Below are 27468 nucleotides of genomic sequence, written 5' to 3' on the forward strand. Positions count from 1 at the left end.
TGCTGAAGACTGCGGACCTTATTGGTTATTTATAAAGAGTTATGTCCGATTAACTATGTCTGTTCTACTTCTTTATTCAAAAAGCTGTGACTGAGGCCGACAGTTACAGCGAAAAACCATTCTATAAGCTTCTAAAGTGGATTGTTATACTCCTAAAACATGTTCACAGATATTTTCAGTGTGCGACCTGGCAGATTACTGTAGTAGTCAATAGTTTTCATTTTGTTACCATTGTCGGCCCAACTCTAGGGGTGGAAATTTGCCTTTAAGAATTCTTGCTGCTACTAATAGGAGGGCTTGTGTACTTTGCCAGCAGTAATGTTCTACACTTTTTTAGCTTTATGTTCTGGCATTTAACAGTGTGCGTATTAATGTGCATTTAAATCCAACCTGACAGCTTAAGCTGTCAGCCAAGCTCTTGTAATAAAAACCATCCTAAAAATGCATGCACACATGTACATATACAAATGGACTTTGCGCCTCCTTTTTTCTAATTTTATTCTTTTAATTTTTTTGCATATGCTTGTTTAAGTTTGTGTGTTTAATTGTTGATGAATGTGAGCATGTATTAATGGGTGGATAATTGGATGCATAAGTGCAAGGATGACTGTTAGTATGTTAGTATGCGGGTATGATGGAGTCCAAACACGCCAGTAATTGAGGGACTTACAGTTGTAAGCCTTCTTTTTGGGGCTTCGAACCAAGGATTATTTGTCCCCGTGTCTACGTGCTTTGCTGTGTTGTAGTGAGTTCACCATCAATACGTTCTTCCTGCAGCATCAAATCTACTGTAAACGGGTAAATTATCTTGAATCGTGCATTTTCTAGATTTGCAATGTAAGCTATCCCTGCATACACAGAATGCGGGTTTAAAGATTCCTTAAAATATGTTGACAGTGAAAAACTTGTAGTTTGTGATGTTTTGCAATTGGTCATGCGTGTCAGTTCTGTGAAGGTTATAAATGAAGCCACCTCATGCTTGGCAATAGCAAAGCTTAATCATCAAAGCCATTTAATCAGATGGCACCAAGAAAAGACTGCCCTGGACGACACTGGGTACAGGCTTAACGTGCTTCGGAAAATGCGGCTGAATCCTTCCTGTTCGTTTTAATGGAGTTTTTGAAAGGAGGGCAGCACTTGAGGCTGGTGTGGAGAGGCTGCCAAGGTTGTCATTTAGACATAAATCAAAAGACTTTCATTGCGTGAGCAGAAATGCTTTGTCATTCCTTGATGGGCCACGCGTTCGAGCCTGCTATTAAAAAATGAATGTGTTCAAGAGGCTGTGCTTTAAGAACATAAACAATTAGGGGCACTTGAGATGAGCTGTTAAGGGCTGCCTCGCTGCTGCGAGAGCTTTCTCTTGACATGCACGACCTAGCACTCTTTTGCCAAAGAGAACATGAGCAATTACAGCAGTCGTGTTACCCTGCCATGATGCAGGGGCGTGTTCACTTCCGGGGTCATTCCCGTGACGTGCTGTCATGGAGTCGGAGACGGGCGTGTCGGCCTTGTGTGCTAAAAGGGCACTGCGGTAAAACGTGCGAGTACTTACGTTATTAAATACAACGTCGTAGCTGGTGTTGCAGTTAGGGTAATGCACTTGTGCAGAACGTTTGTAACCCGCGTGCACGTCGATAGCTTGTATATGGACGGTGCCAAATCCGCCTCTCATCCGAACAGTTACTTTTAACTTAGCTGTAGCAGGTTGGGTGAAGGCAGAAGTCTTGTGTACGTGTACGTGCACACCTTATCAGTGAAGTTAGTCGTTTTCATTCTCAAAATTAAAATCTGTGGGTAGCATAGTATTTTATGAGGGCCGTGCTGAGCCATCAGTAATGCCCCTTGTATTGTTTAGCTGGAAAGGCAGGATGCGTTACTGAGAAATGTAAATAGGTAGCTTAAGTAAAGGTTCATTTTTAGGCTGAAAATGCCCCCTTCTCTCCCGCCCCCTCTAACACTGCCCTTTTCCCCAATTGTTTCGATTTCGGTTTGGTATGTCACATGGTAGTGTTCCAACGTCCACAACTGTTGCTTCAGTATTACAAACTTCCTAAGGCCACCTGGGCATTGTCACATCAGACACTTAGGCAATGTTGATCTCAGTCTGACAGAAAGGAAGGTGCTGCCTTTGAGGTTTGAGTGCAATATGTTTGTGTAGGGACCTCAGCAACCCCTTCTTTCCAGTGCACCATGCATTTCAGAAAGTTACTTCTCCAGACCGCAGTACGGTTCTGACACTTTACAGAAAGCCATGATTTACTTGGTATCCCCCCTCGGGCTGTTGATTTGGTTCATTCGGAGGGGGGGTGGGGGTGAGGAGGGGGGGTGGGGAGGGGGGGGGGGTTGGACAGACTATTTCAGAATCTGTGTTGTGCTCGCTGCATGTTAGGTTGTCCATTCATTACATGTGGGAGGTTTGTTAGTCCGTGCACCCAAGTGACTAAATGAAATCTTCCTCTGGTGCAACATTGAAAACAACCAAAGATACACCGTTAGAAACAGACTGTGGAGGGACTCCTCTTGTGTTTATGTCCAGTCCTATGTGCTTGCAAATTCTAGGGCGGAACGTTGAATGCCTTGCTGTTCTCTTATTCTTAGTGCTGTCTCCACTGTGTCCAAAAAGATGACTCGCAGTAGTAGGGGGATGTGACCACTCATCTTGTTCATTGTTCTTTGGCTGTCTTCGGGCCACTGAACTAGAGTTTGGTGTCACTATGATATTGCTTGGACTCTGGTATCGTTTTATTTCCTTGACATGTAGCTGGGTGAAAACTTTGATCTTGACCCTCCCTTGTTAAACTCGTTGATACCATTGTATCTTGATGGCCTTGTTCACTTTCGAACATTTTAGTGTGGGTGGCCAATGCTGAATCATACACTGTGTTGAGGACAGCGTGAAGTAGCATTTAGCACCTTACTGTGCTTGCATCCTAACTGTGGGTTTTATGCATTGTTAAATATTTTTTTTAAAAGAGGTGGCACCTCCACCAAATTCGGAGTGATTATGACCCTATTTTGGTAATGGAGTGTTTACCTTCATTACTCCTGAGCCAACCTCTCTACGTGCCGCCTTCTTGTAGGACAAGGTCGCTGCTGAAGAAAAAGCTGGTTTCATTTTTTTTGCCTTTATATACTTGTGGTTCAGACTCCATCGTATACACACTTTCTCCAGACCAGCTGTACTGTAAACCCTTTACTTTTGCCTACACTGCAGCTTTTGTGTGGTTAATCTCTATCCAGCCTCATTTGTTGCTGTCGCCCTTGGAGCATGATCGCAATATACAGCTTCCCATCACGGCAAGGGCTATTTAAAGGTTTCCCATTAAATATTCTATTCTAGGTTTCTTCTCCTGTGATAATTGGGACTTGTTCTGGAGTGCAGTGCTGTCTATCATCAGGGGTAAATACTGGGACCTGTGAAGTGGAAAGTACAGCTATTTCAGCTATAGAAAGTGAAGTTTCTTGATACTTGGCTCTCGGAAACGTATAGCTTACACTGAAAACTGCTCAGGAATGCTTGTGTTGCATAAAACTGTTTACCCTCTGGCTGCATAAATGACATTTAGTAGCTTCTGATGCTTTGTGGACTTGTCTCTGTGCAGTCACCAGTTGCTGTCCAGCATCCTAGGTTGGTAATGATGTTTGTACTTTTAGTACCAGAATGCTATTCTTTACTATTGCACACAGATTGGTTTACCCAAGTGCAACCCTATGCATAATTGACACTACAGGTTTGAGCTCCTGATCCAATTTAATAAGTAGTGCAAACTAAATCTGCTGGCTTTCTAATAAAAAGAATGGGTTGTTATGAATGCAGTGCAGTGGAAGCCAGAAACCCACAAATGCAGAGGATGCAGTCTCTTTTCTTTCTGTGTTCGAACGCCAACAGTTTAACAGTGTTTTAATTAGTTGGGTGTTACAATAAAGAATAACCTGGAATTCCTTGAGCGGTATTATCTTATTGAGCATGTTCATAAGTTCTTGGCTATCTTAGGCTCAATTCTTTTGCTGTGTGTTTTTCACTGGTGTAGTTGGTAACAAAAGTGTGAGGCAGTGCTCAATAAATCGAGTATGCTTTGTCTGACCTTCATTTTATTTTCAAAATGGTAGCTTGGTGCATGGTGAGACTGAAAACTTGGTGGAAGTCAGATAAGTTGTCTGAGAAACTGCAGAAACCTCAACAAGCACCCCTTTTGAGAACTCCATGAAAAATAGATTCCCTACTACCGAAAAATGAAATGACGGATTATAGGTGCCATGGAATGTGTCCGTAGTTAAAGGTCCAGTTATCTGGACCCGTGGGATCTTGTAGTCTATGTCAAGGGGTTCACTGGACATAGTTTGAGAGATCAGTTACTGATCAACTGGTCTCCAGATCTACAGTGTCCATTTTGAGGGTGGAAATTGGACCAGCTTTTTCAGGGATATGTTTTATCACTCTAATTTGTTTGATTGCATAGTTGGGCCAGAAGTTTAGATGATGTATCGTCTTATAATTATAAATCCTAATTAAATAGACGTCCTTTTACAAATGTGAATTCGGCCTTTATTTTCATTTTCTAACCTACATATTTTCTCTTTCATAGACTGAAATTGCCAAGCGGTTGAACACGATTTGTGCCCAAGTTATTCCGTTTCTCTCCCAGGAAGTAAGTAAAACTGTTCAGCTGTTAAAGTGCAATTATGTTCTTCTCTGTTTGCAAATTAACTAGTTTAAGATGTTAATTTTATCACAACCCGCAAATGCGAGAACATCTGTTCTAGTTGAAAAGCGCGTGCTGCCTGCTTGGCAATCTCAATCAGATCATACATACTTTGCGGCAGGAGGCGCGTGCTCCTTTCTGAACTGATCTTTACACGGAAGTGCGCTTGGGTGGTTTAACGGAAGGGAGGGGGTAGTGGCAGCTCCTATCAGTGAAGGCCTTCCCTATCAGTGGCGCCCTTTTGTTGTGCACTTCAAACAGAAGATTTTTCCACTTGTCTTTTTAAACGGTTGTCTGTTTGTTTGCAAGTACTCTGCTCAATTAGCTCCAGCAGGAGCCAGCTTTAGGTAGCAGAACTATTCGACCTTTCCTATTCAAATATTTGGAACTATGACTGACGTTTTTAGGAGCAAAGGGGACTACTGGGTAGAATGGGAGGAGACCAATTGGACAATAACTGCATTATTTACTACTGGACTTAAATTTTTACCTGGATGACAAGAGTTCCTCCCTTCATTTTAATGCACCGTGTAAGATTCTCTCCCTATGAACTGGATGGCACTGTTCACTTGGCCGTTTTGCGAGTGTTACAAAATACAGAAGGTGGCTTTACAGTCTCAAAACTATCTACTTGCTCCAAGGGACTGGCAAATTAATCAGGAAAAGGATGGTGGAGCATGTAGTAGTTGTTATAGGGTGGGAATGCCACGTATTTTGCTCACATCACTAGCATGCCTACAACTGACTCAGTAGGTCTGTAAATTTGTGAATCTGTAACCATGCGCATTCACAGGCCTACGGTTGCATTTATAGATGTTGAGAATCTGCCCTATTGTCTCTAAAAAATGTAACATGAGTCCCTGGAATTATGATTTTTTTTTTAATAAACATTTTTTTGTTGTTGTTGTTGTGGCTGCATTTTCTGGTTAAGTTTGGAGTTGCTGCCTTTTCTACATAATCCTCCATATACTTCATAACCAGATGAGTTCAACAAAAGTTTGAGCTCTAACAGATCAAAAGCTCTAAAAATGTGGCAACATGTTGCTGTGCAGTGGAATACCATTCACAAAGATCGGGTCCGCTTTATGTTGCTAATTTGTGTATATGGGTGAAAACTGATAGTAATGGGGTGAAACAGTTGCCTTGATTAAGTTAATGTGTAAAAATGACCAAATAATCACATAATACTGTCACAAAATGTGCTCATTATACTGCATAATGTGTGTTTTCTTGCTGCTTGATTTGGTCTTTGTCCTGCTGCATAATCTCATTGGCCCTAAATGCAATTTAGAAAGTTGCAAATGCTATGCTGTATTTAGTGTGAACACCAACGATGGTCTACATTTGAGTTGTGTGCATTAGCACTCTCCTGAGTCAGAAGGCTGCAAATGTAGAATTGCGTGTCTCTCTTGAGCTACCACATGCATGTTTGATGAGGGTTCAGATAGATCTGTAATATTTACGCAGCCTTGTTGTCTCTTAACTTCTGTCTTTTTAACTTCCCTGAAATTCATAAATGTTTGTAACTTTTCCACCAAAACGGACTATTGCAGAATAACTAAGACAAGAGGAAAGTGGCTCAACCGTTTTGGCTATATTTAGTAACATGACCCTAAAATGTTATCATTTATTTCATAGCATCAGCAACAAGTTGCCCAAGCTGTCGAGCGTGCCAAGCAAGTGACCATGGCAGAGCTGAATGCAATCATCGGGGTACGTGGCCTTCCTGGTCTACCTCCTACCGTGTGTATTTCATTTTCTTACCGTTTTGTTAGATGAGGCTACTGTAAAGTGTCACTGTCTTGCATTGCACTAAGATCCTATGTTTTGGGATACAAGAAAAAAGTAGTAAAAATTTCCTGCCCTCTAGGGAAGCACATTCTGTGTTAATTGCATCATCATGAGCCAGCATCATGGGTAACATTGAACTTTGGGTATGGCTGGGTTTGCTTATGTTTTTCAAGATATACCATTCACTTGCATTTAAATGGTGCCTAATGTTCTCGGACCACCAAATTTAAAGTTTTTGCACTTAAACACTGAAGACTTGTCTAAGATTTATGCACAGTTGAATCCTTCGATTTCCTGTTACAAAGTACGGAATTATAATTTCACTTGCAGTTAGGTTATAGCACATGTCTTCTCGCCTCAGAAGTATAGTAGTAGTTAGTTTAGTCGGGTCAGTCCCTACAAAACATTCTTCTTGCACAATAAAATGATGTGGGTAATATCCTCCGTTGCATAGATTTTCCTTGGATTTCCCTTCCGCTTAATTTGTAATTAAAATTCTTATAACAGAATTTAAAATGGGGTTGCAATGCCCAGCCCTCGGTCTGCCGATGTTGAACAATGCTAATACCATTCTCTACTTGACCAGTTTTACCGATACCCTGCCCTCTCGTTTACATATAGAATGGTATTTATACTTCTCCCAGTTTCTTAATTGGCCATGTGCAGCTCCAAACCAGTCGCCTATTAAAATTGTGAAATGAAAGCTGGGTGCTATGTCATGAAGATCTCACACCAGAACATTGGCAAAGTTTGAAAATTGTCCACATGAACAGCTGATAGCACCACAAGTTAATTGGTTGTAGTCGGAGCAGAAGCAAACTCCAGCAACTGGAACTGTGTTCATAGAACACCTTGCATAAATGTCGTGTGCTTCTGCTTTGTGTATTACATGGATACTTTTTTTCAAGCCTAAGGCATTTTGCTGCATTATATGGCACCCGCTGCTGTGGCAGTCCTAATCAGCCTGCATGCAATCCCAAGTTAAGCCCTACTTCTTGTCCCAAGAATCATCTGAAATATGAGCTATCCTTCACTATACATAAGATGCTTCAGATTTGGATCCCTGCACAGGTGCCAAAAGTAAACACGTTCGCTATGATTTGTAATATATATTTTTTTATTTTAAAGAAAAATATAGTACACACTAGCCTGACAATGGTGGAGCTGATTACGAAGTACCTGTAACAAACTAAATGAGGGATGGTATTATCAAAGATGCACGTGAAGCCCAAAGCATTACACTCTTGGACTGTTAACAGTCTTGTTGCTTGCTTGTGCTCAACAGCTTCCTCACTTGCCTTTCCTTGGGGCAAGTATTCCTTAGCTCCCACACACCCCATACCTCGATTCTGATCAGGTTGCTAAGGTAAAGGCATACTATTACTAAACGATTCCTGGTTAAGAAAAAATGCTAAGGTGAAAATACAGTTTTGATCCTAGATCCCGCATTTCTTACATCCCTTTCAGCTGAAACAATGTCCTACTTAATCACCCCCATTGTGTATCCATCTAAATTTCCTTGGCTTGAGACCCTGTCGTCCTCAAAATTAGTGACTCAACAGGACTTGCGTGTGTGACCGTTCCTGCCAGAGACTGCATTGTGCATAGTATCTTCCCAGTAACGGTCTACCTCAAAATTCCAGACTATCAGCTTTTGTTGTACTGCGCGATGATAGTTGGCCTAATTTGCATGTGATTGCCATTCACCTATAGACAGTGTTTAGCTATGCCAGGTTTCAGCCATAAATGTTGGTAGAAGTCATTCTCAGTCAGATGTAGAAGGGTAAAAGCTGCATTAAATATGAACTTATTGCAGTAGTATTAAGAGCGCATTTCATGAATGTAAATCTGCCTTGTAGAAAGGATGCGCTAAAAGCCAAAAGGTTGTATTATTTTTAGACTTTTAAACAACTCTAAAAGTGGTTTGAAAAAGCTAGACTTGCTTCTTTCAAAATGCATGAAGTGATGCTTGGTTCTCGCTCTGAATTTACTTAATATGATGTGCTGTTACCAGTCTTCTAGATTTTTTCTAGATTTTGGTACTATATTCCTTTTTAAGCTGGTTTCCTACTGGAACCTGTATACCACACACTATCGCCCTATATGCCCTATTTTAAAAAAAATCAAACAATATTGGTCCTATTAACTCAAAGGTGCATTGGAAACAGAGCGACCACTACACTTTTTTTTTTTTAACAAAGACGTTTTATTGCATGAAATCAGCCCTCTAGGGAAAAGCCTCCTTTCAGGGGAGCGTGAACAAAAGAACATATATTTGCACAAGATGCAAGAAGTGCCTGGGAACAGGCATCTTCAACCCTTTAGCACTGCGTCTGGACTTTACTGTTGGGGCAGGCTCTAAGATGAAGGTCTTGCAGCCATTTGATTGGCTGTCTGCTGATTGAATGCCAGAAGTACTGAGAGTCCATATTGGATTTAGGCAGGGTACAAATATTTGTTATGAACATTTGGCGTGAAGGTGTGCTTTGGTTGTTTTTTTCTATTTGTCAGAAGGGTGTTTAGCAGGGAGGGCATTTTAGGAAGAGATAGGCAGAGGATGGGTCGGAGCTCAGCCTTTCCTGGAAGCTCATAGACCTGGTCATGGTTACAGAAGAACCCTCTGGTGACGCGGGTAGTGTCCTACCCGGGCCGTTGCGTCAGCTGGAGTGAGGAAGGTGCTCCACACTGGATGCAAGTGTCAAAAGGGGGCATTTCTTATGAATGGAATTTAGTACTCCTATTTGCCAATATCTACCTGAAACTACGTCTCATAGATATTGGCCTGGCTTGCCAGGAGAGGCTGAGCTGACGGAAGGCACTTAGGAACAGTGAAATGTTTTGTTATGTTTCAAGCACATGACGAGGCTTTTGATGGTCTATAACCTTGACCATCACAAAATGACGTGCAAACGCATACTGCTCAGTTAGGTGAATATCTGAAAAAGCAAGTAAGCCATGCCCTACGCGTAACCATGTATTATGAGCCGAAAGACTCATTGAGTGGTTCCATAGCCTGATCATATGGATGTTTAGATTATATGTGGCAACATCTGAGCTTCTCGCCGCTTCATATTGATGATGTAGAAGTCAGATGCTCTCCCCATGGGAATGGACTCCCTGTTTAAATAACAGTATCTACACTTTGAACATTACAGTGTATTTGTATCAATAGCACCAACTTGGACTGTACAGTTGCTCTTCACATCTAGTTGTAATTGGATTCAGTCAATCAATTTACTATTACTCACTTAAGAGAAAATGCTTACCAAGTCCACTGCAACTTGCTGCACTTACGCTTTGCATTGCGAAAATGAGGTTCCACTAAAAGCCCCCATTAAAAGTCACTATAAAAGGTTTAGCTTCATGTAAAGCCTTCACAATTTATAGCGGAATTGGGAGTGCGGTTCCCCCACCTACTGCATTTCTTCTTGTCAAGACGATTTACTCTTCAGCTGCTCTGTCATTTACTCACTAAACGTTTTATGCATATTTTACATCGGTGGAAAAGAAACGTAACTTGCTAGGCAGTGGAGTCTGTATTAAGTGCCTGGCTGTCCTTTCATATTTCTTTTCTGCTCTCTGAATGTGCTGAGATGAGTTAATATGGCTGGCCTGTGACAGCTTGTCAGTCATCGGTGCCCTGCTCTGCATTAATGCACCCTGTGAACCATGCATTCCTTCCACCACATGAGTGCGTTTCCCTGCCGCAAAGTCTCCCGCTCTCTACTGTTTGCCGCCCTTCCAGACCCAGAGAAAAAAGTAGCAGAAACAAGACGCGCCCTTACTGATTTTATTCATATGCGAGCGGCTTGAGCTAATTCAAATTACTCATTTATCAATTTATGTTAATTGCTTGTGAGAAGATGCCCTGCTGGTCTTTACGGTTCGCTCAGACACTTTGTAATGATAATTAGACATGCTGCTGCACGGATTAGCAGTGCCCATAGTCCGGTGACGTCTGCAGACAATGGGACCAGTTAATCCATCTGTGCTTAAAATTACATCCCAACTGGAGATGGGGTGGAAAAAATGGCAAGAGCGAGAGAGGATTAGTGCTGATAAAGAGTGGGAGCCAGCTTGAAAAAACTCCTTTCATCAGTTGCTCAGTTGCAGAGCCGCTGTGAGCTCGCCAGTGGTAAGCTATTGGCAGTCAATTAGGTGAAATAAACTGGGAGGGTGACCTTCTTTTCCATTCAATAGTTATATCCACCCCGAAATGTGGCGCTTTGGTGGATTTCAGCTCACATTTTTGTTCCAGCTGCTTTATTACCATGGAAAGCTTAGCCTTTCGCACACATACCAACTCTCCCCACAGCTCGCTCACTGTTCCGTTACTCACACCTCCAACATATATAAGGGCTGAGCGTTTCGTTGTCATGGTAGTGATAGCCTCAAAAATGTGTCAGTTCCTTTAGGTGGAAAACTGCCTACCACCATTTCAGAGAGTAATTATCACTTTATAAGTGGATATTCCCAAATCCTGGAGAGGTTGACGAGTGACACTTGGTACACCACCTGCTTTTCTGTACCACACCTCCGTGCCAGAACTGCTTAAATTGGGTGTAATCTCAAGGTAATGGCAACACATGCTACATACATGGAATGGCAGGAGGGCATGCTTTTCTACTCTTTTGACCTTACTGTGGTGCTATCCTCCTGGGTGAATTAACAAAATTCTGCGGGTACAGAGCCCCAGCCCCAGTCCTGTACAGACCACTCCTAACAACGCTTGATCTCTTGCTTGTCATTTCCGCGGCTGTGGGGGAAGATTAAAGGGCGTCATTAAGCTCCTACACAAGCAACTAGTGCTCCCTCTGTTAAATGTGGGATCCCGTCAGAATGAATGGTCTTTCCAGAGTTGGGATGTGTAGGAGAACCATGCAGCTTTAAAACTGCTACTGCTGACTCACTTTCTGCTGTCTTGCAGGCCAAGCGCCTACTAAAGCGAGAGGAGTAACAGATCGCAGTTTGTGCGACTACATGCTGCTTCCCGGCTGCTTCTTGATTAAATGAGGTTGCCCTTTGTTGTCTACAACACAACTTTAAGAATCGCGAGGGACAACGGACCCATTTCGACAGCTCAACTGTCCCGTGTTCTGCTTATTGTATATTAGCTTTTGATTTTTGGATAATTTCATCAGTATTAACGTAGTCCCTTCCCTCTATTGAAATCTCAGATGAGCAGTGAAGATTGAGTCTGAAAATAACTTTAATCCTCTAATGTCAAGATTAAATGCACATCCCATCTCTGGAAATGGAGATGGAACGATTACGGACAGTGTTTTTAGTTCATATGACTAAAGGTTCGGGAGCCAATACAATCTGAACGGTTTTATAATTTCTAGAGCCTTCAACTCTGTGTCCCCTGTTTCCCACCTTTGTTTGAGTTGCAAGGGGCCAGGAGTAATGTGGTGCCTGCTTTCAATCGCACTGATTTCTGTGGACTAGAGAAGCTTGTTTAGGAAAGAAAAAGCAGAGCCGCGTTTAGTGTCTTTCCTCGGGACCGTTTTTTCCCCTCTTGTTTAAAGAAACCTTCTGTTGCATGCTTTCATGTGCCTTTAGATGTGCATCTTCCAGTTAATGAACTTAACTTGTAACCTTTGACCATTCGCATCTTCCGTTAAAATGCGTTGCACGGTAGAAGCTTTGAAGAGGCCAGCATTTCACCATGTGAGATTTTTGGTACTCCCTGGCCTCCGAGTGTGATGCTATCCGCTACCCCTCGATTTCTTCCACTGTTAAAGCCTCTTCCCAGTGCCTGCGAACGACAATTATCCCTTCAGTACAATGGGATTCATGCTCTGCCATACGCTGGATTTAACTTGAAAGGTAGTGTGCATCCTCCGGAGTCAGGGAGGCGTAAAATTGGGTTGACAGTTGAGTGGCCCCTTCTTCCCCTTGATTGAGCATGCAGTGTGCCGACCTGTCTGCCCGGGGGGAGGCGGCCGCGGAGCCTGTCTGCTCCCGCGGGCGGCAGCTGCGCCCGGCGCTCCTCCAGCAGCTGTCAGTATTGTTAAGGGAGCCGATTTAGTGTCGAGAACAATGGAGGAGGCTTTGCTTTTTAAAGAGCAGCGTCGCCGGAGCTCGGAGAGCGAAAGATGTTAATTCCGCAGTTCATACATCGATTACGAGTGTAAAAGTTCACGAACAAATGTTTGGAGGCAGCCGTTGGGGAGTGTGTCCCCTGCGTGCACGTCTCCTCGCCACAAGTCGCGGGTTTTGCATCTTTTTGTTGCTAATGATGCTATGTGCAGTCCATGCGACTGTTTGTTTCCACCGAGCACGCACAGCAAACAAATGCAATCCCCATCGTTTTTAGATTCCTTTCTGATTCGGGCTGTTCAAAGGGTGTTAATCCTGGCGACCACGCCCACAATGGATTGTTTTTGTTAGTTCATCAATAATGGAACAAGCGTTGGTGCCAGCCACGTTATAATGACAGGGACTGGTGGGGATTTGTATAATTAAAGGCTTACCTTCCATGAATCATACGTGTTTTTTTATCGAACATTGACCATGTTTATATGCTGACAAACAAAATGTGGACTACCGAGGGTACGTTTTCTGTTGTGTTTTTACATTTGGGAATATGCTTTTTCGGCTGATTGTGGGAAATAAAGAAATATTTGTGTAGTGCTTAGTACCATTTATATGTTCCCAGGGCTCCTTTTCAATTCCATTTATGGTTCTGGTTTACCTACTAAGCTGAGTCAGTTATTGAAATTCTGTTTGGTTTTTTCACATACATTAAAGAGTTATTGTCCGACAAGGTTAGAATAGTCTTGTGTATTGTCTATTAGCATAATATATTGGGTGGCTATATATATATATATATATATATATATATATATATATATATATATATATATATATATATATATATATATATATATATATATATATATATATATATATATATATATTTTTTTTTTTCTCTCTTTGGCGCTTTATGCAAATGTGTGTGGTGGAAAAAGAGTGCTGTTTGTTTCTTGTTCTCGTCGATTTTTCGATTTTTGTAGCTACTGGCCCACACTTTGCCTGTACAGATTGCGTTTATTGTGCAGTCTAGTTGTTCTGTCCTGACATTTATTTCACTAAACCAAATGTTCCCTTGCACTCTTCCATTGATCATTCTCCCGCCACTCCCTTACCTTTTTTTTTTTTTTGTTGAATCAGTTTTTATATTCTAAGAAGTTTGATTCCAAGATTACTCCCATCTGCCTCGCCAAGGACAGTATAGATGTAAACTTGGTTTCAGATCTTAATTATGTCTTATGCTCCGGATGGTATTCACACAGATCTTGTTGGCATGGATGAAGAAGCGAAGCATGTGCACAGTTTCTACTTGCCATTGAAATATAAAATCTGAGCGGACCTGTTAAACTCAAATTTTTGAAGTACAAATGGGTTTTTCCACACTGGAATGTGTTGCATTATTTTAGGCATTTGTCTTTAAAGTAAACCCATTCCAGTCCGTCACCTGAGATTTCGCTGTTCATTGCATCAGACCTATGCCTCCCCAAGTCAGGGTGTGCGGCATGAGGTGTATGCAGCATCAGGCGACAGTCGCCTCCATGTTTTGGTGATTTATCATGCTTCCCTAATGCTGTGTCTTTGGACTCTCATCGTCTCTCCATGAGTTGAATATTTTGATTGTGACAGGCCCTTCAAACTATTATTGCTTGTCAGAACCAGTGGAGGATGTTTTTCTCTTGAGGCAGGAATTTTGATACTATTCAGTTGAAGCCAAGCCAACGAGCATGAGTGATTATTGGTAGAGTGGGGGAGCTGAAAGGGGCAACCCAGGGATATGAGACCTTTTGGCAAAATCTATTCTTAACCTGCTCTGAAATCAGATTTTTTTTTCTTCCTATATGACACAGAACTGGCCTTGTTGGGCACATTCTCATTCAGGAGCATCACGTTTTTCTCTGCCTGAGCAAAAAAAAAATCCTACATGTTCGAAGCCTGATCCTGTGCAAAGAATTTCAGTATAATTATGTTGACATGCTTCGGATCTAGTGAAGAGGAAACAAACTAACCAAAGAGGGTAATTCATTGTTGTTCATCAAAGCAACTGCATATTTTCCCACATAATAGAAGTCAACGAGATAAGAAGTTATTTGATCAGAGAGATGAGAGGTTGCTTTGAAATGGATTGTATAGCAACATTTTAAAACTTTTTTTTTCTCCTAAAAGTTCATCAAAATTGTAAAGCTATGAAGTTAAGCAGATTATGCTCCTAGTGTTCCAGCAGTGTGCTGGTTTGAGCAAGAATCTGGCCATTACATGGCAAATAATCAGTCTTCTCATTAATCCCCCTTCCATACTCAAAAGGAATCATTCCCCCAAAAATGTAGTGCTTTTACTTTCGAGGTCAAACCAGACTTATTGGGAAGTATTGATTACCTTTTGCATACACAACCTTTGCCTAGCCATAATTTTTCTCTTTGGTAATTGCCATTGGCTTGCCAAAATGCTGCCCTTTTCTGTCTGCGATCAGTTTGGCATGCTCTTTCTGTACTACCCTGTAGTACTACTGACACATACACTTCTCTGATCTTTCTTTGTTAGATGTACACGATCCTAGTATGTATAAAGAGGTGTCCCCTGCCTTGGTGATGCATAGTGATACTTGTGAGCTCCCAGTCTCGAATCTTTGGGGTTAGAAGCCTTTTGGGGCCACACACCCATGTTCAAGGGGTGAATGACGCAGACTAAACTTTTGGAGCACATGAATGGGACCAGCGACTGCTCCAAAATCAGTGCATCTAGGAGTAGGTCTTGCCCTACTACATTTTATTAAGGGAACCTTCTGGTAAATGATTCTTGTCCTACGGGAGCCCCTGATAGGCTGGCTTTAACTATGACTCACTCAATAAGTTAAAGAAATAACTCGCCAAACTCAGAACATATTGTGCATGACAATTTGTTACTTCATGTGCCTGGTAGGAAAACATTCAGTTTGTTATTTGACGAATTCATGATTTATACTACATTTTAATAGGTCCTGGAATCTAGTCAACAGGTCAATGGGTAAATTGGAGTCTGGTGATATTGCAGTTTAAGATGCAAGTCCGTGTGAAATGCAGACGGTCACCACCCTCCACGCTCACACAACTGACAAGCGGTGCCTTGAGGCAGCTCACAGTTGCAATGAATGGGATAAATGAATGAATGGATGAAAACTGCAGTAGGCACCCTGAGCAAAGCGTGTATACCTCAAGCAGGATTTAAACCATTCTGAAGTGGATAAAGAACTAGTTTCATGAGAAAAGGCGTAGCCTTCCGTCGCCTCCCTTTTTAATATGCACTGTTCCCTGAGAAAAACATTCTTTGATGTTTTTCTGTTATTTACGTAATCTGTTTACCGTGACTTTTCCAGCACTTTTAGTTAGTGGTGTCCATAATGTCCACATGAGTGGCTGCTCATTGTATTACAGTATTTTGCCTTGGTGGCTCACTGTGAATAAAATTACGGAACAAATATTTCCTGAACATACAGTAAGTTATGATTGGGTACATTTCTGCAAGCTGTACACATGTTTGATTAATGTGAAAGGCTTCTAAAACACTGCCCCAAACAGAAATTGTGAACAGAATGCCATTTCATTAGTCAGCAAATAATGGCATAGTATTGAAAGTTGTGTTTTATTGGTAAATGACTTTCTGTGCACTTACCATGGCAGCCTCCTCGTTCTGTTCAGTTTTATGTTTTGGCATGTTAAGATGTTTAAAACTGACTCTTTGTTGGCTTTTTTACTCTGCTTTATCGGTCTGTTGCTGCACGGGTGCCATTGCCTAGCATCACCCAGTCTCTACCTTCCGCCATGATAAATATACTTGGATGCCTGCCAGTCAATCTCCTGCCTCTCTCTTTTAAGAAGTAGGGTGGCGGGAGCAGCCTCTAGAGCAAATAACTTTCAACATGTCAAGCCCACCACGAAGATCAACGCTTGCTTTCCAAGCATTGTGGTGCAGTTTTCTTCCTGGCAGCGTTTGTGGTGACCGATTTCAGATTCCAAGTCTTAAAATTGTGGAATTACCTCCTTCCTCCTGTCTGATCAGAATCCCAGCTCTTGTGCTTTCAGAAAAAAACGAAGACCTGGCTTTTCTGCTCATAGATTCCTTGAGCATACCTTGTCAATACCATTCCACCAAGAGGCCCTTTGTTATCGTTTGTTTGTACTTTATACTTCACCACAAAAACTACATTGTAGTGGTCAGGCTCTCAGTGCCAGAACAATATTTCTACCTAAATTCCCCCAAACCGTGCTTTATGGCCCCTGGCCGTAATTTGTCAAGAAATGCATGGAAAACTCCACTAGCGAATGCACGTCCCACCAGGCAAAGGCTGACTGGGCACACAATCAAACTTGGTCATTATTTTACAATGCGCCTGTTTTAAAAATATGGCTCATGCAACAAACTTGAGCAGCAGAGGATCGTGCTCTGCTTTCACAAGCGGAAAGAGTAGATTTGAAGAGAGATGTCCGCTTAGCTTTGCTACTTTAGAGAAGCTGACTGTGCCGGAGCGGGGATCTCTGCCTATTTAAAGCAGTTGGAAGTGAGTTTTTTTGTGTGTTTTTTTGTTTTTTTGCGTTGATGTATTTAAAGGACTTGTTAGAAATGAAAGTGATCAGATCTTAGTCTCGGTCATAACCAACTGATTTGACCGTTTTACAGTCTTTTCATAGTTTTTTCTTTTCAATGGATTTAGTGCTAAAAAAAAGTTCTGGTCTGTTCACAGCTCTTTGTTTGTGAGATTTATTTTTTCAGCAGTGGTCTTGCCATGGAGTGATTTTCCCCAACATATGAACCTAAAATGGTTTTTGATCTTTATGATTTGCTATTGCTCCAGTTTGTAGCTGTAATCTGAAGGTGTGAAGTGGAAGCACCAGACCTAGGTACGGCCTAATGTAACTTATTGTGTGTTTTTTTTATTGTTGTAATTTTGATAGTTTATATATATATTTAAAACATGTCAGTACAGCAGATGTGTTATATTTTATTCTAGAATACCCAGCCTTTTAAAATTCTCATTAGATAACTGGTTAGCGTTGTACTTTTGATGTATGCATCTGCTGAATTGACCGTTTTCTTAAGGCCCACTGGCCAAGCAAACCAACATCACTTTGACCGAGCGTAGTGCTGACTCCCCTTCTGACATCAAAGTCATTGCTGCAAACGTGGCAAAAACATGTTCATATCCACCCTACATTTGGAATGCTGTGACTAGGGTGTTATTATGGAAAATATGGTTGGATCTTTGCAGTCTTTTCTGTGTGAAAGCCGTCCCCTGGACTGTAGACTGCTTGGAAAATTCCAGAGTGGTACAATGGCAAGACCAGCCCTGATGTATCTAGGCCTTTAATCCTCCGGCCACTTTTTGTGATGGATAGCACATATGCATGCCATGTATTCTGTATAGCTCCTGCCTATCGGGTTAAGCGTCCATTGTGTATAGACCATGAACACATCCATTTCACAGTTTTGGAAACCACCGTAACTAACTTCTTCACTTGTGATACCCGTCCAAATCTACTAAGGTGTTATCTATGTTCTAACCATGTTTCTAAGGATGGTAACCGTCTCAGCAGAGACTACCTTGTTCAGCCTATATAGTTCTCTCAGTCAATCGTTTTGTTTCGAAGTTGTGACTAAGGACACTGGCGAAAATATAGGAGTTTAAATTAGACTGCATGTGATCCATCGTTCCAAATCTTGAAGCTCCCATTTAAAAAAATATATGAAATATCACTTCTGGTTTGTTATAGGTCTGATCACGTTTCTGCCTTTGAAGAAAATCTCACATATTATTGAGCTCAGATGCCAAATTTGATCCTTTTTCACATGCACACCTTTGAGGCTCTCATCAAAGCACATTGAGTATCTTTAACTGTGCTCTTCTGTCTGCTATGGTGGTATCTCCATTGAGGTGGAGTTTATGGTGCCAGCAGAATACTTGCTGTGTAATTGAGAGAACTGTAATCTGGTGAGTATAAATAAAATATATCTATAGCTTTTCTGTCTCTATAGCTAGTTCATCCCCTATATCCAACTCATGTTCTCACATTCTGCAATTTCCCATAACGTTTCCCATTATTTGCATTTCTCTCCGTCTATCTAGATTAAAAAAAATCGGAATGGATATTCCTTGCTTCTTAGCCAGTCGTCTGCATCACTAATTTTGTATGTAGTGTTCCTTACACTTAAGCAAGGGGTTGTATTGGTCAACGCTTCGTTCTGTGGCTTCTTTATACTTGAGTCTGAGCAGTGTCTTTCGATCCATGGAGTGAAATCTATTGACACAAGAAACCTAAAAATTAAGGCTAGACTTATAGATTTTTTAATAGAGCCCAGAATGGACAAAGATACAAAGCTGTTGAAGTGCCTGGTATTGCTACTTCAAGGGTTGTGTTTAAATAGTGCAGGTCAGGTGTGGCTAGCTTAGGTCCAGAAGGCTGGGTCCTAGCAGCTTTAAAGAACAACTGCAGACTATGTGAATGTGCCCTATTTCGATTCACTGTATATAACTTTTATTTGGAGTTACTGGATTTGTATATTAATTTGCTTGTAGGTGGATAATTGAAATGATTTGGGAGAAATAGTTTTCGTAAAAGACGAACCGATCCCTAAAAGTGAATGCATAAACGATTTTTCTCCACTAAATATCCCAGTTCGCTCTTGTGTGAAATCTTTGTGGATTTGGCCAGACGCAGGAGTCGGTGTAGGCAGATTGAGCTGTCCTCCCTCCTTGAGAGCTCTCTTTGCAGGAGGTGATTGGCAAACGGATTAGCAAGATGTCGGTTTATTTCTCTCCTTGGCTATCTCCAGGATTGTACTGTGTGAGGTTTAAGAGGATGAGGTTAACCTCTCGAGGGTTTATTCGGACGAGGATCCACTTAATCCCAGGAAAGCCTATAAATAACCGGGCGGTGTATTTTGTTATAAGCAGGGAACTGGAGCGAAAGGAAAAAACGACTACAACAGGCCTGCAGCCTTTAGCATTTGTACTTTCGGTATAACTGTGCAGTGGAGGTTACATTAACAGTCTACTCCTAAAGCATATATTATCTAGAGGACATTAGCCATGGCGTGCATCAGACAAGGCGTGTATCAGACATGGCGTGCAGTCGATGTCTACCTGGGGCTGTGGACACTTAATGGCTCGTGCTTTCAACTAGTTTGTTTGAGCTTTCACACCTCCGAGCTTTCTGCTGTCACCACGGTTAGCCTGATACATGAGTTTGTGTTGATCTACCTAGGTTTATTATTTAGGCTTCAATGTGTTCACTTAGGTTCCCAATGCCCTCCCACTCGTACGATTCGAGGACAACCAGCCAACACGTAAATTAGAATTATTATGGGTTTAACACTGGTTGTATTTAATATTACAGCATCACTTCAAAATCATTGTCCTGTTTCAAACCTTTTTAAAGAAGTTTCAAGACACATTGAAACATACCTCAAAGCATATCTACATTAGCAAAAGCTCAGACGGTGTATTACACTACACTAAGGTTCAAGTTTACAGTTGCATTCTAGCCTTTCGGATGGGCAAAACCAGCCGCCTGTCCACTGGTGTGGGATGATCTCCGGCCACCACTAAACAAGATGAAACTCTTAGACTGCACCAGTTTGAGAGGTCCTAAGCTCTACATTGATCTCAGATGCTGAAGTCCCATGCCTTACAGTGCTACAGTAGCAATATTTCAACATGTGGAAAAATGTGGACAGAATAAAAATGCTCCAGTCAAATTATTGATGCTAGCAAGCGGGTCGGGGGGGGGGGGGGGGGTGGTTGTTCCATGAACCACCACTTTTGCACCTTGAGCGGGGGCATGGAGGGTGGATTCAACTGGAAAACTCGTGTCACATTAAGCTTCTTAATGCCTCCTTTGTCTTTGATCGAAACAGAAGCTCATAAATAGTACGCCAAGAGAATAGAATGATGGGGCTGAGTTGTCAAGTACAGGTTATAATGAGGGAACATGGAAGGAAGGATGCAGCAAAAGTCAGGATGGGTAAATGGACGGATGGATCATGTGAAGATGGGTGGATGGGGAGACGTAAGGATGGATGGTAAAGATTTACGGATTGAGGGCAGGATAGATGAGGAGATGGAAGGAGAGATGAATGGACAGCCAATGTCCTTGAGAAGTGAGGTGGAAAAGGCTTATTGTTATCGGAATTCAACCAAACCGTGAAGTAACCAAATGAGTACCAGTGTTGCACGCCTTACTTACTCACTCACTCAGAACCATTCAGGATATTTTCAGAGTTGCAAATATTTTATTTTTTGAGCTTTCCTCTTGCTATCCAATGTTGAATAATCGCAAACTTTCATTCAATAATTAACTTTTGAGTTCCATTCTTGTCAAATATTACCGAAATAAAACCATGCTTAACCAAACAGTAGCACCAGTTTATAAAGTTCCTTATTCACTGCTGTGAAATAGTAACTGGGGGCAAGAAAAGTTATCCCCCACCCCCACCGTTGTCACATCATAAAGGAATTCCTGGCTGCTTTGACAGACCTCTCTGAGAACCTATTTGGGCAGTGCTGTGTCAGTTCTAATGGAGGGCAGAGGGCACGGCTGTGAATCAAAGGGGGCTGGGTTTTCTGCACCACACAACTTAGTAACACCTTTTTAGCTCAAGAATGGAACTTTCTGCAGAAATAACTATTAAAAGGAATGCCCAGCATCAAGGACACTGGGCGAATTTGTCCCCCATATTAAAAAAAATATATATGAATAGGTTAAAATGGCAGTTTGTCAACTGTCTAAAGAATTTTCACCCTTTAACAATTTTTGGAACGTATTCTTCTGGTGTAGAAGGCACATCTATATGTGTGCCTGCTTCTTCCATCCCACCAGTACAAAAATGCACATGAATGTGTCTGCCACGTTGTCCCCAATATTTTGTTGAGCGTGGACATTATTTCTGGGCCTCCCTTCTATTGCGGTAACCTGAAGGGCTATGTGGGATACCGATTTCAATATTGTATTTGGTTGTTTTGCCTTTTTCTTTTTGATTGGCTTTCTCGCTAGTAACAAGTCCTATATTTCTACTCCTTCCACAGTATTCCTTGTTCGCTTTTGGCCAGGCATCCCCCCGCTTGGCAGCCTCCAGAAATCGTTTCTGAGGTCTGTTTTGCTGCCAGCATCCTTCCAGTGCATGCAGCAGTTCCTTCGATGTAGTTTGGTGGCGGTGTCTTAGTTGGTAGTAGCTTCTGGCTGGATGATACATGTTGGCAGGGCTGTTTCTACGCACACTTTCCTTTCATCGCCGCAAGCATCTTGCATCATATTGCATCATTTCTGTACGCTTGCTCTGTTACAATGCACACGTTTGTTTACAGGAAAGCTGGGTAGAATGGTTAGTGCAATGGTCCGAATTTGTCTAAGCAAATGCCATTCTTCGGGGCTGTGCTTTTCTTGAGTAGCATATCTAGAGGTACTTGACATTAAAAATTCCAAAAATCTTGCTAATCACAGACTCAAAATGTAATCGACCTATTTCGATGCGTGGGTGTCTCTTTGAAATCTTATCTGTAATTAGATAATCGAAACATGTTTCTTTTATGCAAAACTAGCTTTACTTTTAACAGGTTTATCACATGTTGCAGGAGGGGTGAATCCCTCTCCAAGTGTGTTTATTGTGTCGCTAATGTCTTAAAAAATGTTTGTGCTTCTACATTGGTATTTACATTTACTATGAATCAAATGTCTTATTAACTCATCAGTGCCTGGAGTCCCAGCATGCTAATATGAGAGCTCGCAACCTGCCTGTCTGGAGCCAAGGGTTAAGCAGCTGCCTACAGGTAGAACTGAGCCTAGAGAGTGACTGCTCTCACAATATGCATGTTTACTTTCCAAATAACTGCACTGAGATCTGCGCTGAACTTTACGATCAGATCTTCAGCGTCAGAAATGTGAATTTGTTTTGTCTGAAGTGAGTTATCCAAATCAGCCGCAGTTTTGAAGGGTGTTTGTCTGCAATGGCTTGCGCAGAGAGATGCGTCCTGTTGCTTTCTTATTGATTGAAACTCGTCCAGTCCGCAGATTCTTTGTTGCTCTTATGTGTAAAACATTTTGATAAAGACCGTTGTAACATGAGGACGGTTAGGGGGTGTTAGGATAGGAGCAAGAATGGGGAGGGGCTTCTTCCTAAATTTAGCCATTTTGGCGGTGAGCGATGACCAGTTCGTCCAGAACCCAAAGGCAAATGTCCCTCAGGTAATCCACTTCAGAATGATGATAGGCATTGCTTTCTGGTTGCTTTCAGCTAGTGTGCAGGTCTTTGGTCTAGTGCTTACACCTCGCATCTTATGCCCCCTTCTGACGTTCCATTGGTAGACCCACATAATTGGCTGCAGGTTTGCATGAGGCAGTGAAAGCTTGAAGGCTGGAGAGCGCATCTGTATTGACTTTGGTTTCTGCAGTTTCATAGAACTAACCGTTTTCATTGACTTTGTTGTGATTCTAATGCCTTTGGATGGCGCACGATTTTTGTAGTCTACTTCAAGAAAGGAAGTTTCAAGAAATTGAAATTCATTTTTGTAATTAAATTGTGCAGATGAATAAGATCTACATTTTTTTTTAAATCTGGCTTTTGGTTATCAACACTCCTCTCCCACAATTCTGCTTGGTTGTTATGTTTGTACATTTTCCGAAGCTTACTGCAATGCTTCAAAGACTTCCTCCTCAACACAGGGATGCACTGGTTTTAACAGACATGGGTGTCTGGCTCTTTGCATCAATGGAACTCTCAGCTTCCTTCCTCTGACCCTTTAAAGAGAGGAAACTACCTGAAGGAACAACAATCCGCAGTCAAAAGAACCTCCGGGTTAAAAGCACAAGAGGAGTGGTTCTTGTCTGTCAGTACAATTTAATCAAAGGATTGGTGAAGGGAACTTTTTTTTGTTATGGAACATGATTTTCAAAAAAAAAAAAAAAAAAATATATATATATATATATATAATATTTTATTTGAAGTATATGTGAAAACAACCCGAGGCTGTCCATTTCAGGTCTTGGGAGTTGCAAAAGAAGGTTGATCATGTGCTATGGTGGAAAGCATCAGCATCTTACATTTATTTTGTCACCAGTTGCGTAAGTGGGTGAGAAGAAGCTTGGAATAGGGGGTAAGGGAGATCTTTTTTTCCTGCTGATAGTTGCTAATGTTGCATTGGGTATTATGGCCATTGTCCTCTACAAATGTAGGAATATTGCAATACAAAAGTACATTGATAGAATTAACTGAAGGGCGAAATGGGCTCTTTGTGAAATGCCCAATCACTGTTGAATACCCTGTCTTTCGTTTCTTTAAACCTTTAATGATGTGGCTTTAAGCAGTATAAGGGTTGGCACAAAAGCTGGTGCTGTTACTTTGTTTATGGTTGAACAGCTGGAGGAGGAAAGATGATGCGTTCACATAAAATCTACATTCTTACAACTATTTATTGTCCTATTGGATACATCAAAGTTTTCCTGAACTTTTTCCATTTTCTGTGGATCCTATTTCAGCCAACTTAATCTGTTGATTTTACAATCATTCCACAATTATATCTGAGAGAACTATCGTTTTACAAAAGCACAAAACTGATCACCTCTCTGGTTGACGCAATACCTCATTGATCCCAAATTGTGAAAGCATCTTGGTATTGGACAATCACCCTTGATGAACATAGTTATCCATGGTTTTGAATGTACAGTCTCAAAGCTGTAGAGCCATGATTTGTGGAAGACCACGCAACTGGTCATTTGTAGGCTAGCCAATCTTGATCGATGGCAGTATACTTGTTCATTTCCCAATTCTTTCCATGTAAGCGTCAGACGGGGAGGTGGGGAGGGGGTTCGTTGTGGCCTCCCAGAGACTCTGTAATTAAGCAGTTCTTGAGTGAAGGAAGGGATCATATATTCTATGGTATTAGATGCTTCTCGAGTAAGAGGTAGTAAGAGAACAGATCTGATTGTTGCATAGTAATGGCAAAAATAACTTTTCGATTTAAATTTATATCCTAAAGGGTATATTAAAAGTTGCAAAATTAGTCACTTTTCTTGAAATCCTGGTAGGGTACGTTCAGTGCTATAAGCACAGAAAATACCTTTGTGTACTCTGTGGTTCCACATTCATACAATCCGAGTTAAAACGAAGTAATTATTTATACTGTTAATCATTTTTGTGAGAGGGGAGTGTTTAATTTTTGAATAAAGGTTAAAAAAAATTGTGCTGTTAATCTTACTGTAACTGTCATTCAAGAAGATCTCTAGAAAGTATTCTTCTTGTAAATTAGTGTGACATAACACACCATAATTTAGCACAACAATGGAGTTGTGCATTATCTGAATACTATCAGTAGGTAAGAGCTTTTGTACTAATGCACCCTTGGAGAGTGGGGTAAGGAATATATTATACTTTGGTGAAAGGAGTGTTTTAGTACCATTTTGAAGACCTAAACAACCAGTTTCTCATGCTGACTGATGCCACTGATTGCCCTATAAGGTAGCCAAATACTAATTTCGGTTACTAGTGATTTTTCTTAACAGCCGACGCCTGGTATTTATCATGTCAGAGCCAGTCCAATATATAAGCTTGTGTTGCATTCTGATTTGCTCCCAAATGTATGCACCCAGTTTCACTCCTCAATCAATGTACCATTTTGAAAATCCCAGTTTCTCCTTGCCCCTGGTGGTATTCCACAATGTCAAATATCACCCCCTTCTTTGGCTCTGGCAGAATGTTTGGTGCGTCTTGCCCTGTTCTCGTCTTGCTCAAGTGCACCTGTCATCCTGGCCCAGGATTAAAAGCTCTTAACCATCTACACGTCTGTCTCCTGAGCCAGTGGGGTATAGTCCCTACCCGGCCTACGTGCATGGTTGTACCTCTGATGGAATTAGCCTGACACTGAGCAAATGTAGTTAACATAATTATTGGACTGCTTGTTTGCTTAGCTTTTTTAAATTACTGCAGTGTATTGCCTCGAGACAAGTGATGTCGTGTTTACGATAGTTGCATCTTAGTTTTAATACCTGCAATATTTTTCAAGTAACTACAATGTCAGCTGGTCTCTAAATAAACAGTACAACTTTACTCATGTCCTTGAAATTTCGCTTCCCGGTTTCCGGATCCGCATTTCGGCTGCAATTTATAGAAAGGGTTTCACATCTGCAGCCATCCAGTGTTTTTTTCTGCACTCCAACTCTGTCTTTAGTTATGCTGTTTTTCTCGAAATTGTTTCCTGGTGGAGCGAATCATTTGAGTTGTTTACCGCCCCAGGCAGTTGTCTCCATGCTGACCACGCTCATTGACATTCCCTTCTAGAGGTCAAGCTCGCAGTTCATTTTATTCAGTGTTGTCTGATTTTTACTTACTTTATTCTTTCAAGTAGTTGATAATCTACCTTTTCTTTTGAGCCGGTTTATTACAAAATATAACTATTATTGGCAAAAATGCCTCTTCTAAAAAGTTTATCTCAATGTGGCATGGAGTAAGCATTCCAAAACCCTAGGCCATTGAAACCTACGGTCGTGATAATTCATTTACCTCTCTTCTAGGATAGATGAAAACGAATGCACTCACTTTTCATAACCAATTAAATTTCACTGTAACTGACCACCAGGGCTGGATTTACTAAAAATTGTTGCTGGTTAATATCTTGCAGCTGCAGAATTGTGACAAGTCAATGCAACATCATGCGAAAAGCAGGATAACTTCTATTTTTGCAAGGCCTCATAAATTGCCCCACCAAGGGTTACTGGCTCCAGCAGTCTACTAAGATTAAAGTGTAGTACAGGGGTGCTGTGGTCCAAAGAAGCATGCTGAGAGCAGTGCTTTGTTTTAGGTGAAATAAAATAAGCGACAGTGGAGCCACTCTGTAATGGGCCATAATTAACCTCTTGTGTCATTTATATCTTAGCTGAGAGTATGTGTCGGAAGGGACTCCAAATATTGTTGAAAGCCCCAGTCTCACACAGTGGATATTATTTTAGTAAGGCATGCCTGACAAGAATAGTATGTTTGTCAATTATGTATTTGATTGCATTTTTTAAATGGTAATCTAACTTGACTGCAGTGTTTAAATAAGTCTAGACATATTTACACATTAACAATTTATTAGAATAATTGGAAATAATTTGAGGGGGCAGGAGCTGGGTTTTTTTTCCCACTAAGTGGGGCGCGGCATTAAAAAGTTTGAAGACCACTGGTGTAGTATTTATGCAAGAAACAAATTGATATATCGCCAGAAGATACAACATGGATTGAATATGGATGAACCTCTTGTTAACATATGAGGAATGTGTTCCTTCCAGTTTATAAATTTGATTAGCTACCACATGGCATATCCCTCGATGATATGTTTGAAAGAATGACTTGGCAATCTTGCAAAAAAGATGTTGGCAGTAGTGTTTTGTGGAACTACACCCTGGTAGGTGATCTCTGTATGTTTCAGATGCACTGTTTTTCACTTTTAAGTGAAGGCGAAATTTGATGGCTTTTTGTCAGGCAAATTAACTGCTGGAGATCCTAGACAAGTTTATTGTGTGGTCCTCCATCTTGATTGACCCCATCCTCATGGCCGTTTCTTGTATATAACATCAGTCTCTAAAATGGGAGCATCAGGTTATTTTATCTGCTCTGGAGAACATTAAATACCAATATTGTGCCATGCTTACAGGTATATCACCTTTAAAAGCTTGTCTTGCACTTGGTGATGGGGGAATTGTTTGCTTTCAGTTTCAAAGTTGATGTGTGCAAGATTAAGAGTGAGGTTAACATGCTTCGATGCTGTGAAATCTCTAGCCTTGCGGTTTTTGTTGTCTACCTATTATACTACTAGATGTCTTATGCATTTTCTTCCAATTTTTCTTGACAATGCACTTAAAAGAGGGTATCTGGGCACAGGTAGAGCATTGCATTGTGTGTTGCTGTGATGTACACGGCTTTATAAGATTGGGGGTTAGAA

The 27468-nt window shown here is 41.3% G+C and overlaps 1 protein-coding gene across 9 annotated transcripts in view; it reads left to right on the top strand.

Annotated features, from left to right (window-relative positions):
• The window catches only part of TLE1 (TLE family member 1, transcriptional corepressor), a 160124-nt gene that overhangs the window by 19722 nt on the left and 112934 nt on the right, over positions 1 to 27468 (top strand). For 3 of the 9 annotated variants that reach the window (XM_086961324.1, XM_086961325.1, XM_086961330.1), the window contains 3 exons: positions 4587 to 4649; positions 6342 to 6446; positions 22246 to 22323. In XM_086961324.1, coding sequence (XP_086817450.1) covers positions 4587 to 4649; positions 6342 to 6446; positions 22246 to 22323 — 246 coding nt within the window. The remainder of the gene's footprint in view (positions 1 to 4586; positions 4650 to 6341; positions 6447 to 22245; positions 22324 to 27468) is intronic. The other 6 variants (XM_086961327.1, XM_086961326.1, XM_086961328.1 and 3 more) reach the window with 3 other exon arrangements.

The sequence above is a fragment of the Lissotriton vulgaris genome, chromosome 3_1 (assembly GCF_964263255.1).
Source record: "Lissotriton vulgaris chromosome 3_1, aLisVul1.2, whole genome shotgun sequence".
Lineage (NCBI taxonomy): Eukaryota > Metazoa > Chordata > Amphibia > Caudata > Salamandridae > Lissotriton > Lissotriton vulgaris.